Source organism: Rhinatrema bivittatum, chromosome 4, assembly GCF_901001135.1.
Source record: "Rhinatrema bivittatum chromosome 4, aRhiBiv1.1, whole genome shotgun sequence".
NCBI classification, from domain to species: domain Eukaryota; kingdom Metazoa; phylum Chordata; class Amphibia; order Gymnophiona; family Rhinatrematidae; genus Rhinatrema; species Rhinatrema bivittatum.
The window spans coordinates 394,342,449-394,356,907 of record NC_042618.1 but is presented as its reverse complement, the minus strand read 5'-3'; the positions used below and the strand labels follow the sequence as shown (position 1 = coordinate 394,356,907).

General features: G+C 41.0%; 1 protein-coding gene across 3 annotated transcripts in view; it reads left to right on the top strand.

The window, feature by feature from the left end:
• Positions 1 to 14,459, top strand: part of PRICKLE2 (prickle planar cell polarity protein 2) — a 219,755-nt gene that overhangs the window by 166,446 nt on the left and 38,850 nt on the right. For all 3 annotated transcript variants that reach the window (XM_029601027.1, XM_029601028.1, XM_029601026.1), the window contains one exon: positions 1,406 to 2,263. In XM_029601027.1, the coding sequence (XP_029456887.1) occupies positions 1,406 to 2,263 (858 nt within the window). The remainder of the gene's footprint in view (positions 1 to 1,405; positions 2,264 to 14,459) is intronic.

Here is a 14,459-nt window from a genome sequence, read left to right as displayed (position 1 = left end):
TTACTAAATAAGGTTAACAAGGGACATCTGTCTAAAAAGGAATTAATATTAAAGGGATATCTGTTAAATTAGGTTAAAAAGGGATATCTGTTTAATAAGCAGTTTATTGAAAGTTATATGAAATAGGATGAGTTCAGGGAACATTAACATTAAAGACTAGTAATAATTGTTACAAAAGTGTTTGTGAAATAAATTGTTTACAGTGTAATTAGGGATTGTTGCAATATGTTTGTAATATTTGTGCACTGGTTGTTAAAGTGAAATAGTGATGTATTGTGAATTTTAATATATTGTGTATGGTATGATGTTTAGAGAATGAATGAGGTATGAATGTTTTGATATAATAGGGTATGTTTTATGTGTTTTAAATATTATAAGGAATAAAATTTGAAATATTTAATTGTGAACACGGGTATATTATTTGTGTCCAATTTATCAGGGACACTTGGAGCCTGTCCTGGTTTTACAGCTCCTGATAGCATTCTGGACTCTGGAGTCATGCATTTTGTATTGACAGATCCCACAGTGCTTTAGGAGTTGAAACCCCCCCAAAAACAGAACTATTTCACTGTCTTTGTAATACAGGGGTGGCAGCTCTGATCTGTGAGAGCCCCTAACCAGTCAGGGTTGTGGGATAACCTTAATGAATATGCATAAAATAGATCTGCACACAGTTGAGAGAGTGTGCATTTAAATCTATCTCATGCATGTTCATTAAAGACATCCTGAAAGCACAATTGCTTAGAGGCCCTCAAGGGCCAGAGTTGCTCACCCTTTCTTTAATGGAGTGCAGTCAGTTGAGAGCTATAAAAGGCTCTTCCATGACAACAGACTAACAGTATATTTGTTACTAAAGAGCACTGAGATGTTTTTGTTTGTGGACAGCATTGCAAAGTACTAAATGGATTTTTTTTTTTTTTAAATTACAAAATCACATAAAGGGAGGAACACTTGGGGAAAATGGAAACTCCTTGTGCTGAGCCTGCCCTGGATTGAGTTCTGAAAAGTAGCATCTGAGCCAAGTAAACCTCCACCCTGCTTTGCTCCCACTTCCACAAAAGCTGGGTTGGTTCCTTGATTGATTTCACTGTGCCTGGCATCCAAAGGAAAGAATCTCTTTCAATTTTATTAAAAGATGAGGGAAACGGCACAGATAACTCATTTTTTTTTTTTACAGGTACAGAAACATCAGCCAGTAACTAGTGGGGAATGTTTCTGCAAAGTTGAATAGACAATTGCCTTCTCCTTTTGCATCTGTTCATGCTTTAAATAGTTTGGATGAGTAAAATAATAGAATAATAATATTCAGCTGTCAAAACTAATAGATCAAACTTTTTCGAGATTTTAGCTCTGTCTGCTGCTATGGTACTCATGTTGTCTACATATTTTTGTTTTTCTCTGAAAGGAATTGATCAGGGTCAGATGACTTACGATGGTCAGCACTGGCACGCCACCGAGACTTGCTTTTGTTGTGCTCATTGTAAAAAATCACTACTGGGACGTCCTTTCCTGCCCAAACATGGCCAGATATTTTGCTCCAGAGCTTGCAGCGCTGGTGAAGATCCTAATGGCTCCGACTCATCAGACTCCACATTTCAGAATGCGAGAGCAAAGGAATCGCGTCACAGTGCGAAAATTGGCAAAAACAAAGGAAAACTGGAAGAAAGCAAATTAAATCCGTGCAATCAATTACTTGTGACATCCAATAGACTTTCTGCAGATGTGGATCCTTTATCATTGCAGATGGATTTACTAAGTTTGTCTAGCCAAACTCCAAGCCTAAACCGGGACCAGATATGGAGAAGCAGAGATGAATTGTACCATTATGGAAACAAAATGGAAAGAAGTCGTTCACAAAGCCCATTGCAACTTCTTAGCCAGTGTAATATCAGGACCACCTATAGCCCTGGACAGATAGCAAGTGCTCAGCCAGACAACTGGGCAAAACATTTTGGTAATCAAAAGAGAAGCTTATCATCAGCTATGATGGGACACAGCGAGAGCTTTGCCCAGGATTGCAGGGATGATTATTATCAAGGAAGGCTCAGGCAGCAGGAAAGTTTCAATGACACGTCTAACCAAAGTTTCAGTGAGACGAGAACAAATGTCCGAGTTCCCAGCTACGATGAAGGAAGCAGCATGACTGCTCAGCAGAGTCGAACCAGGCATCCCATCAACGCACTCAAGTTCAGCAAGCAGCTGACACCTACAGAACGGACTCCAAGAGGATCCATGGAATCTCTTGCTCTTTCCAATCTAACAGGTAAGACTGTGGAACAAGCGCTGTACTGCCTTCATTGTAAATCTTGAAAGAATTTGCCTTTGAAGACTGGAATCATGCACATGATTGAATCTTTGTGTTGTAGCTTATTGTTGACTTCTATTTAATATCATGCGCTCTCTAGCTCAGTGCTTTTCAATCTTTCATGACTGCTGTACCCCTTAGAGGAGTTTGTCTTGTGTACCCACAAGGTTGCAAAAATTCGAAATGCATAAACAAAAGTTATATTTGTATCTCTGCACTATTTTGGCCTGTCTTTTAATGTGCATTGAACTGCTAAATGACTAGCATACACGTCAGATGCTGATGTTGCTTAATTCAAACTGAGACTAAAAGGAAGTGACATCGGTGCAGCAGAACCAGCAGTGCTGAAGTAACTGGAAGATAATTTTCACAAACCGTCACCAGTTTGAAGCTTGGGGGACAAATGGAGGAAGCTGTGGCAGGATGGGAGGGAGTGTAGGATAGACCAAGTTTACATTGCTCACATTCAGGTAAATTTTCAAAGGAGTTACGTCTGTAAATGTAACATACTACCGTACCTATTTTCAAAAGCCATTTACGTGCGTAAAGTGCACTTACAAGGGTAAATCTTATGCACAATTCAATAGAACATATTGTAGCAATGTTCAGAAACTCTTTTACATGGGTAAAGAGCATTTACACGTGTAAAATCCATTTTTAAATGTGTACATGCTTTTGAAAATCTGGCCCAATATGAGGATAGGGGAATGAATATTACAAGTAAACATTTCTCTATCCACTTTACCTCTCCCATCAGAAAATAAGCCAAAAATAATTTATGGTGTAGTCTAGCTAGGAGTATAGATTATTGTTTTTGCTACTGCTAATATTTATCATTTCTAAAGTGCTACTAGACATACCTAGCACTGTACAGATACACATAAGAGACAGTCTCTACTTCATGGAATTTACAATCTAGTCAAGATAAATATACATGACAAACAAAAGTCTATGAGAAGTGTATTTACTGTTGAGAAGAGCTCAGGATTTAAAAGGATACTCAAAATGGTAAGTTTTTAAACTGGATTTAAATATGGCCAGAGAAAAAGCATGACCCACACTGATTCAGGAAGTCTATTCCAGGCATTTGGCAGAGCAGCAAGGTGGAAAATACAGAGTTGGGGATTGGTGGTGGAGGAGAAGAGAATAGATAAGAGTGAGTTGTTTGCAGGCCTGTTGCAACCAGGCACAAGGCAGCATATCTGAGAGGCAGCAGTAGCAGGAGAGGCGATGGGGCCACCGGTGGAGCCCAGTTTGCCAGCAGCCGAAAAAAGAGGAGAGGCTACAGATGCACTGGAGGAGCCTAACCTGCCAGCAACGGAAGAAGAGGAGAGGCTACGTGGCCACTGGTGGAGCCCAACCCTCCGGCAGCCAAAGAAAAAGAGGCTGCTGGGCCACCGGTGGATACCAACCCACTGACTGCCAAAAAAGAGAAGAGGTCATGTGACCTTTGCCAGAGCCCAGCCTGCAGGTGACCATGGAATAGCCTGCCTGTGTCTTTGTTTGTGTGAAAGACAAAGCCTGCCTGTGTGTGTGTGTGTGTGTGTGTGTGTGTGTTTTTGTGTGCGAGAGGAAGTCTGCCTGCATACGTGTGTGTATGAGAGAGGAAGCCTGCCTGTATACATGTGTGTGTGTGTGTGAGACAGAAAACCCACCTGCCTGTGTGTGTTGTGTATGTGAGAGAGAGGAAGCCTACCTGCGTGTGTGTGAGAGAGAGGAAGCATGCCTCCATGAGTGTGTGTATGGGAGCTTGCCTGGGAAATGTATGTGTATGTGTGTATGTGAATGGGAGCCTGCCTGGGATTTGTGTGTGTGTGTCTTTGTGTGTATGTGAGCCTTCCCCTACTCACCCCCATTAATTCATGGCAATCTCAGGGCAACTGGAAATAAAAAGTTCCTAGATATGGAGAGAGGGACATTTTTTATCCTTATTTCTTTTAATTATTGCTTACTGTTTGATGTGTCTGCTGTTTTGAAATAATTTATTGGTGTTTGGGAAAATTTGAATATTCTATTTGTTGACTAGTTTGAAATATTTATTTTTTTATAAATATGGATTTACTATTATGATTGACGTTTTATATTTCTTGATTTCATTTGTTTAATGGTAATGTTTCTGTTTTTCCATTGTTGCTCTGCATATAGAGGCTGGCTTGTTGTGGGGTTCCAGTTCAGTTCTTCTCTGCATGTTTCTATTTATACTTTCTGGTCTGTATTTGGTCAGGGACTGCCTGTCTGCTCTACATATGTGACTGAGATGAGATATTTTGCTGGCATGTAGTTTCTGTGTTGGGATCTATAGCAGTCTGATTTGTTCTGTTTTCCTAATAGGAAGGTATTGGTATTCTGGGTCTGCTGTAATATATGCAGTGTTGCCTTTTCATTGATAAGGTTGTTACTGTTTGAGTGCTGGCCGTCTGGATTATTTTGGTATGGGAGGGCCAAGCCCAAACCAAAAGGTCTAATTCCATATGTCTTTTTTTTCTAGATGGCACAACAGCAGTGCATGTAAATATTATATGTATATTGTAAGTGATATTTTGCCTTAGAAGACTGTACTTTTAAATGTTCTTTTTGCTGTAAAATCTGTTATAAATGCATAATTTAATTGTGTATATGTGTGTAGAAGGTGAGTGTGGAGGTGTGCATGGCTGTAAGGTTTGTCTAATAAACTTCCATGGACCATGGGTTCCCAGGTGGGGTGGGGGGGGGGGAGAGGGGGCAGCAGGCATCTGTTATTAAAAATATAAATTGTTGGAGGGAGCTGTTGTGTTTTTTGTTTTTTTTTACAGGCCCAGGACAGAAACTGGATGAATCAGGGTGGGGGGATGGGGGGCAGCATTAGTAGTTGTTCACACAGGGCAGCAAAATAAACTAGCACTGGCCCTGCATGTTGATGAAAACAGTTCATGAATAAGGGTGTCGGGAGAGAAAAGAGAAAATAACTATATTTATTAAACTTAAATGTATTATTTATATATATGTAATGCACACCCTCCAAAGTCTGAGGTGCGAGCTGCAGAGTGAATGCATTTTATAAGTGAGTAAAAGAAAATTGAATTGTGTGCGGACGTGGCCATTGTAGCGACTCCAGCAGAGGGAAGTTGAAGGAAGATGTTGAAGCCAAATTTTGAATAGATTGCAATGGAGAAAGATGGAGGCCTGCCAGCAGCAAATTGCAGTAGCAGAGCCGTAGCCAAGTATTTTGGTGCCTACAGCCAAGTGAAAAGCTGCACCCTCACCCATTACACAAAACATGACACTGCGAGTTAGGAGACTGTCAAATGTTTGTACCGCAATGGCCAAGGTGGGTACAAGGTGTTAGGCATCCTAGGTAAACCTTACAGCCTTGCAGTCCCATCCCACCTTGTCACATCCTCCCTACACACAATTAAAAATTATACATTTATAATAGATTTTACATCAAAAAGGCTATTCAAAGTACAGTCTTCTGAGATAAAATATTACTTACAATATATATTATATTTACATGTACTGCTGTTGTGCCAACCAGAAAACCCTGCAAAAAAAGCAAAACAGACACTTGGAATCCATATGGTATTAAGCCTACTATAACACACCACGGGCATGGGCTTAGCTCTCTGAAAGTCACAAGAAAACAGAATTACAACACAATAAAATATCTCTATCAAAACAGCACTAACTGCCAGCATTCAAGCAGCAACAACCCTACCTATGAAAATGTAATAATGCAGGCATTATAATAGGACCTAAATCACCAATACACCCCCTATTAGGAAAGCATAACAAGCCAAGCTGCTATAGATCTCTACACAGAAATTATACACTAGCAGAATACCTCACCTCGGTCACACATGCAGAACACAGAGAAACCCTCACCAAATACAGAATAAAGAGTCCATAAAATATAAATGGAAAAGTGCAAACAAAAACTGAACTGGAAATCGCAAGAAGCCAGACTCTATATGCAGTGCAATAATGGAAAATAAAACAAACATTACCATTCCTCAAAAAAACAATAAAATCAAGAAATATAAATTTCATTAATAGTAGTAAAATCACATGAATAAAGAGTATAATTCAAAATAGCTCATAAATAGAACAACAAATAATTAAAACTCATTAAATATTTTCTGAACACAATAAAATATTTCAAAACAGATACATTAAATAACACCCAATAATTAAAAAAGATAAGGATTTTTAAATATCCCCTGCTTTCCATCCCCAGAAACATTTGATTTCCAGATGCCCTGAGACTGTCATGGATTAGCAGGAAGAGAGGACGGAAGTTGTTTGCATACAAATTTTTTCACCCACATATACTCTCTCTGTCACACACACACACACGCATATGCTCTCTCTCACTCTCACACGTATGCACTCTGTCATGCACAGGCTCACACATACACATGCACTCACACATATGCACAAACCTGCTCTCATTCTCTCACACATACACACATGCTCTCTCTCAATCTTCCATACTCTGACATGCTCCTCTTGTCTTTCTCTCACAACATGTACACACTCTTAACTTCCCCACCTATTGAAATAGCAGCAGAAATCTACTTTTTAATCCCTCACAGCCAACAGAATTTCTTTTTGGGGTCGACTCAGCTCTGTTTTGAGCTCCTTCCTGCAGAGCATATTGTACCAATCCTCCTCCTCCTCCAGCAGGGCTGCAGTGTTGCTCCTCCTCCTTCCCAGGCCCCTCCTGCGATTCCGGCAGAGCTGCGGCTTTGCTCCCCCTTCAAAGGGACCCGCCAGCGATTGCGGCAGGGCTGCAACATAGCTCCTCCTCTTCAGGCCTCTGCTGGCAATTCCAGAAGGGACGCGGCATTGCTCCTCCTTAGGGCAACATCACCAGCAGCACCATGGTGCCCTTCTGGTGGCGGCACCTATGGCCTAGGCCATATTGGCCACAGGCACGTTACGGCTCTGTGCAGTAGTGTAAGCAGGAGGTGATAATAGAATGGATGAGAATTTTGGTAGTATGCTTAAAAAGAAAGGGATGGAAGAAACATTATGCTTTAGAGAAGGAGAGAGAGGCATCAAAGATGCCCCCCAAGACTACAGGCTGAGGAAACCAGGAGGACGAGAGAACCATCCACAGAGACAGAAAAAGAGACGAGGGTTTGTTTGGGGGTGGAGGGAGGGGAGAGAAGAAGTTCCAGCTTGTCCATGTTAGGTTAAAGGTGGTGGCGGGATGTTTAAGTGGTGATGTCTGACAAGCAGGCTGAAATTTGGGACTGGATTCTTGTTGAGAAGGGACCATGAAGTTGGCTCATTCTGTACAGTGGCAGATAGCTTTCTCCTGCAGTTTGGACTGCCCTCTCTTGCGTGGCAGTAGTGGACTGGCTGTATACCCTCTGACAGGCTTCCAAGTACTCACAAGCGTATGCATACATTTGGTTGAGAGACACTGTTCTAGTACTCTAAAAATAGTGTGTAGAGGAGGAAAGGGTTAGTAGCACTCCTGGCCCTGGGTTTGACAGCCTCATTATTATTTTTTTTTAATGCAAAAGCATGGCATAAAGTCGCATGGCCTACTGGTAGAGCGCAGCAATGGGGTATGTTGTTGATACCTTCTCATTAGTTGCAGCTGGTGAAGAAAAAATGAACGTGTCAAAGGAGTAAGGAGAAAATAATTCACCTCCTTCTCCACATATAAAAAGGATGTCTATGTGCAATGACTGTATTCAATTCTGAACATTGTAATTTTTAATCATTGAGTAGTGATATCACTAAACTCACCATTTATGAATAATCACTTGGTTCAAAGGTCATACAACTCTTCACATGTAAATTAATGAAGTGCTGAACAATCATTTCAAATGTAATCTCTCTCAGGCTTGCCCAAACAAATCCATGTTTCCTTATTAAAATTACACACATTTAAAAAAAAATATATATATTTATAGAAATTTCAGATAAATGCACCTTCAAGAAAATCGTGAACAGGAAATCCAAATGAAAAATTAATGTTCAGACACATTTTTAAACAGGAAAATAAGTGCAGAGGAACAGTGAGGATTTAATGGCTTATTTCATTTTGCTTTTTCTATAGTTTTATTGTAGCCTTACCAAGGAATTCTAGTAGCAACATGAAATAGAATTATTTGGTGAGCTCATCCATTCCCAGCTCTCCTCTCCATGGCTACCTTGATGTATCTTATTCTCAATTCTCTTGTAGCTCATTGTCCAGTATTCTCCTGATGATGTATCCTAGTTTTCAGATTTCGAAACTGGAGCATTTGGTGATTTTTTTTTTTTTTTTTTTTGCTACTTGTGTTCACGAATTCATTCTAATGTTGCTAGGCAACATTGTGCTCTTGACTGCAGAGCTCCAGCTGGCTTCTGTGGGCCACTGTTGGTTCCACAAGGCTGAATAATTGTAGGAAATGAGGTGCGCAGTCATGCTATTATAAAGGCCAACAGATGATGGCATTGGGAGACATAGTCGGTTGGCAGAGGGATACACAGATCTAGGTCACCAGGTCAAATCTGGTCCAGGTGGTGGTTGAAAGCCAGGACTACCCGAAAGTTGTTCAGTGGCCTGTGCAAAATGAGGTAGTGGTCTCAGTCTAGTTGTTGTCATTAATTGCCACCCTAAATGAGAGTCCAAGCAAAGAAGTAAAAGATTCAATACAAATGAAAACTAAGCCCTTCAGCTAGAGTGGCCAGGTATCCTGCTTTGTACAAGACTGCCCCATTTTATAAGAAACTGTCTTGTGTCCTGCTTAAGCAAGAACAGGATGCACAATTGTTCCATTTTTCAATCTAGTTTTATACAATAAAGATAACTGAATTTCATACATGACATAGGTTATCAGATACAGAATTTTAACAAGTGTGTGCGGGGTTACTGATGGTGTAGTCATCCCTTTTTCATCTCTCACTCTCCCCTTCTGCTATTTCTCCTACTTTCCTACAGGTTCCCTTTTTCCTACTTCCCTCACATTTCTTTCTATCTCCCCCCCCCAAGGTTCTTCTCCATCTCCTCCTTCTCTTCTTCCTTAAGTATCTTTCCATGTCCGATCCCCCTTAAATTCCATTCATTCTCCTCCCAAGGTTCCTCTCCATTTTCTCTTCATGTGCTCATAGGTTCCTCTTCATCTCACCATACCTTTGGATTTCTCTCTTCCCTCCTTTTCCTTAGGTACTTCTCCATCCCTCCCCTCCCCTCCCCATTATCCCCTTCTTCCTTAGGTTCCTAAAACCTATCCCCAGGTTCCTTTCCATCTCCCTTCCTCTCTTTATAGGTTTTTTTCAGTTTCTTGGAGCACAGTACAGTGGGCAGAGTAGTGGCAGACCAGCAGGACAGAGACACAGTCAGTGTATGTTCTCCTTGGTTGCTGTTTCTCCATGCTGCACATTTCCTTCATAATCAGTAAGCATAGAAGGAACAGCAGCTGCAGAGATCGGGAGTGTATGCTTATTGCATTCCCAGGCTGCCAGCCTGCTGTCACCTGACAATGCCATTGACCTGATGGACAGGAAGGAGGGAAATGGGTGGGGGGGGGGGAGATTGGATTTTTCAATATGATGATATTTGATACAGCTTTTACCAAAGGGATGTCATAAATTCTTGAGCTACATCAGTATTCACCCTATCGTCAACTCCTGTAAAAAATCAGAAAAAGCAGTGTGGGGCAACTCATTCTGAAACTAACTGCACAGGAGCTATTTTGCAGCTAGATATGCTAAAAAAAAAAAAACAGTACCATTTTCCTGTAAATTATGATATTTTGGTATTAACATACATAGCTAAATATTCACAAACTATGATGTCCAAATCTCAGTTTTAATTCTGCATCTGTGTTTTGAATATTTGTCAGGAGTCTGCCTTTTTAGAGTTATCAAAAAGATGTGATAAAATTGTGTCCCTACCAATCCTGTGCACATTTTTTTAGAACACATAACATGCCATGCCCTAGAACATCTTTCAAAACAAACTGGAATATCAACAAATCACCATGCTGGAACTTTTCAGCTGAGATGAGCTAGCATGCTTGATTGTCATTACAAAAAAAAAAAAAAGAATTCTTATGAAATTCTAAGAATGAATTATAGTAATAATGAGAGCAAGAATAGACTTTGGCCTTCCATATAATGAGCCTCAAGGCAAATAAACATTTAGACTCTTCTTAAAAATGAAAAGAAAAGGGAAGAAGTATCCATGGATAGTTACCAATCATTCTTTGTAATGGGCAATGTACATTCCTCTGTTCCAGAGAATAAAGGCCGTCATTTGTTTATTGGCCTTCATACATGCTCTTTAGCAAAGAGTTCTCAGAATGAGGAACAGCAACAGATATGGCAGCACAATTGGATAACAAAACATATCAATGTTATACTGCTGACTTTTAAAAACAATGCTTTATAACTATCCATTAAATCAAAATACATTTAATTTCAGCAGCAATAAGTCAAAGCTTAGAACTAACCAAGTAAGGCAAAAAAAAAAAAATAGGAGGTCACTTAAAAGTTTGCACAAAGAAGTAAGCCTTAATGAGCTTTTTGAAAGTGCATCGTAGCAGTGTGAGCATCATAAGACAATTGGCTCCAAAAAAACCGCACACTTCCTAGTGCCACTAAAGTGTACATTTTTCAGAGAAGATTCAAACCATCAGTGATGCCTGAGGAGAACACAGTGTTTGATTACAAATATAAAAAAACAAACTTCCACATTATGCAAAAATATTTAATACTAAGCAGAGGATCTTAAATTGCAGATGAAACTCTACTGGCAGCCAGGGTAGCTTCAAAGGCAGGGGTCCTGGACTTCAGAAAAACTAACTTTAAGTCAGGGGAGTAATGGAAGGAGGCTTTAACTAGATGGGATAAGCTGGGGAGTGTAGAAGAGCAGTGGGCAAAACTAAAAGGAAATATTGTAAGGGCAACAAACTTTTTTTTTTTTTTTTAAATAAATTAAGGAGAAAGAAAAGCCACTATGTTTTTCTGATGGCATAGTGGACATAGAAAAGGTACAGAGAAGAACAACAAAAATGATAAAAGGGTTGGAAAAGCTCCCTTATGGAGAAAGGTTAAACAGATTAGGGCTCTTTAGCTTGGACAATTGATGACTGAGAGGGGATGTAATTGAGATTTATAAAATCATGGGTGGGGTAGAAAGGGTAAATAGGGAACAGTTATTTACCCTTTCAAATAATACTAGCACTAGGGAATACTCTATGAAACTAGCAAATGGCAGATTTAAAATAAATCATAGGAAATATTTTTTCACTCAGCACACAGTCAAACTATGGAATCTGTTGCCAGAGGATGTGGTCAATGCACATAAAATAATGGGGTTCAAGAAATGATTGGACGAGTTCCTGAAGGATAAGTGCATAAACAGTTATTAGCCAGGTAGACTTGGGAAAGCCAGCGCTTATCCTTGGGCGTGAGGTTCAAGAAATAGATCAACTATTGGGGTTCTGCTGGGTAACTGTGACCTGGACAGGCCACTGTCGGAGACAGGATATCAGGCTTGATGGATCTTGGTCTGACCCAGTATGGCAATTCTTATGTTCTTATGTGAAGAAGTAACTGAAAAGGTAATGGAATAAGTGTTCATAAACTACAAGAGATCAAAAAAAAGAAGACCGGTAAAACTATCTGGGAAATGTTACGAGATGCTGGGAAAGAACTCAGGAGAGTGAAGGCACAAATGGAAGAAAAAAAACAGCTAATACATTAAAATGGGGACAAAACATTTTTTAGGTGTTATTGACAGGAGGAAGTGCAAAAACAGGATTGTAAAACTCTAAGGTAAAGGGGAGAATATGTAGAGGCTGATAAGGAAAAAGCAAAATTGCTTGGCAAATGTTTCTGTTCAGTGTTCACAGAGGAAACGTCAGTAGCAAGGCCACAGAAAACTGCCACAAATAGGAATGGAAACAAGGCAGGCCACAAACAATTTTGAGAAGACTGTGTTTGTGAAGAGCTAGCGAAACTTAAAAGTAGATAAAGCAATGGAGCTGGATGGGATATATCCAAGATTATTAAGGTAACTTAGGGAACTTAGGAAGGTTCTGGCATCTCCGCTGTCTGATGTTTTCAAAGCTTCTTTAGAGTCAAGAGTGGTTCCAAAGGACTTGAGACTGCAGAGTTGGTTTCTCTGAGGAAGTAAGGAGGAGTCTGAAAACTACAGACTAGTTAGTCTGACCTCTGTAGTGAGTAAACGAGTGGACTTGCTGCTAAAATGAAGAATAGTGCAGTTCCTAGAATCTTATGGATTACAGCAGCGCTTCTCAACCGGTGTGTCGCCAAGCAGTGGCAGGTGTGTTGCGTGCTACCGGTCTCCCGCTGCTCTACCCCCTTCTTCCTTCACCGAGCGAGAGGCAGGCTATCTTCCACTGCTGCCGTTGCCGCCCGGGCTATCAGCATGTTCAAGCCTGGATGGGAACGGCAGCAGTGTTAGTGGAGGCTGGCAACTGCGGCTGGGCCTTTTCTTCTTCCCGCACCTGCCCCCACCCTGGCCCGGAACAGGAAGTGATGTGCAGTGGGGTGTGCGGGAAGAAGAAAGAGCCATGCTGCACGAAAAAGTAGCGGCGGCCCCGAGCTGTAGCTTGGGCCTGAAGCAAAATCAGAAGCAGCCAGAAATCGGCACAGGAGACAGCAGAATTAGCCTCCCGTGGCCGATGGGTTTCTTCTTTCTTGGCATGCGGGGGCTAGAGGAGGAGGCTGCTGCAGCTACCATTTGTGCTCGGGGGGGGGGGGCAGGAAATGAGAGACAGATAGCCAGTCAGCCTGTCTGTAAGTGAGAGAATGTATGTGTGATTGACAGTGTGCATGTGTAACTGTGTCTGACAGCCTGTGTGTAAGTGAGAGCATTTGATTGAGATCATCTATGTAAAGTGTGTGAGAGAGAGCATGTGTGTGATTGCGAGAAACTGGTCAGAGAGGTGATGTGTGTGTATAGGAGAGACAATGGAAGTGACTGGTCAGGGAGATGACTGGAGTGTGTGTGTGTGAGAGAGAGAAAGTAATTATGGGAATGAGAAACCTGTGCATGTGGAGAGAGCTAGCATAGGAGTGAGAAACATGGGTGTGTGTGACACACGGCATGGGAGTGAGAAGCCTGTATATGTAAGATAGAACATGGGAGTGGGAAGCCTGTATGTGTGTGTGTGTGTGTGTGTGTGTGTGTGTGTGTGTGCATGAGAGAGAGAGACTGTTTGGGAAGGTGACTGGTGTGTATGTAAGAGAAAGACTGGTTGGGAGATGATTGGTGTGTGAAAGACATAAATTGGTCATGGGGGGAGACAGAGAGACTGGTCATGGGCACTAAGGAAGAGGACCATGAGTACAGAGCTTCAGCCACTACTGCTTCTGGTGTGTGCTACTGGCCTGCATGGAAGAGGAGTAGGAGAGTTGCTGGAGGGGGTTAGTAAAGGTGGCTTTTTAAGTTTATTTTTCTTGATTGACTTCCATTTTAATTACTGAATATTATGTGATGTGTCTGCTGTTTTGGAATATTTTATTGGTGTTTGGAGAATTTTAAATAATTTTAATTTTAATTGTTGGATATTATTCTGTTCATAGTTGCTGTGAAACATTTATTCTGCTTATTAGTATAATTATACAATTATTTCTGTGTTGGGATCTATAGCTGCTTGGCTAGTTCTGTTTTCCTAATAGGAGGTGTATTGGTGTTTAGGGCCTATTTTTCATAGGTAGGGTTGTTTCTGTTTGAGTGCATTCCATAATACAAGTGTAACTGCGTGCGGATTAGTTTATGTACATAACTGAAGATCCTGGGAGTATGTTAGGTCGGCTCTGTGTATGTGACCGAGGTGAGGTATTTTACTGACTCAGTCTTATTTGTTGCATTTTCTAAAGAGGACATGCATTAGTGATAAACTGCTGTCTTTTCATAAGTAGGGCTATTGAGCCTGGTTGTTGGGGTTTGTGTTGCTGTTACTGAGATGACACTAGAACCAGAATATATTTTTGTGAGGTGAGTTGAACGGGGAATGTCATAATTCTGCTTTACATCCATAATTGTGGGTCAGGGGGGTTCCTGTGGATGCAAACTGTACTTTTACATTTAGCCCTATGATGGTCATGTGTTCAGTGTTGCACGCATGTGAGAACCATCTGTCAGGTGTGTCCCGACAGAAAAAAGGTTGAGAACCACTGGATTACAGGATCTGAGACACCA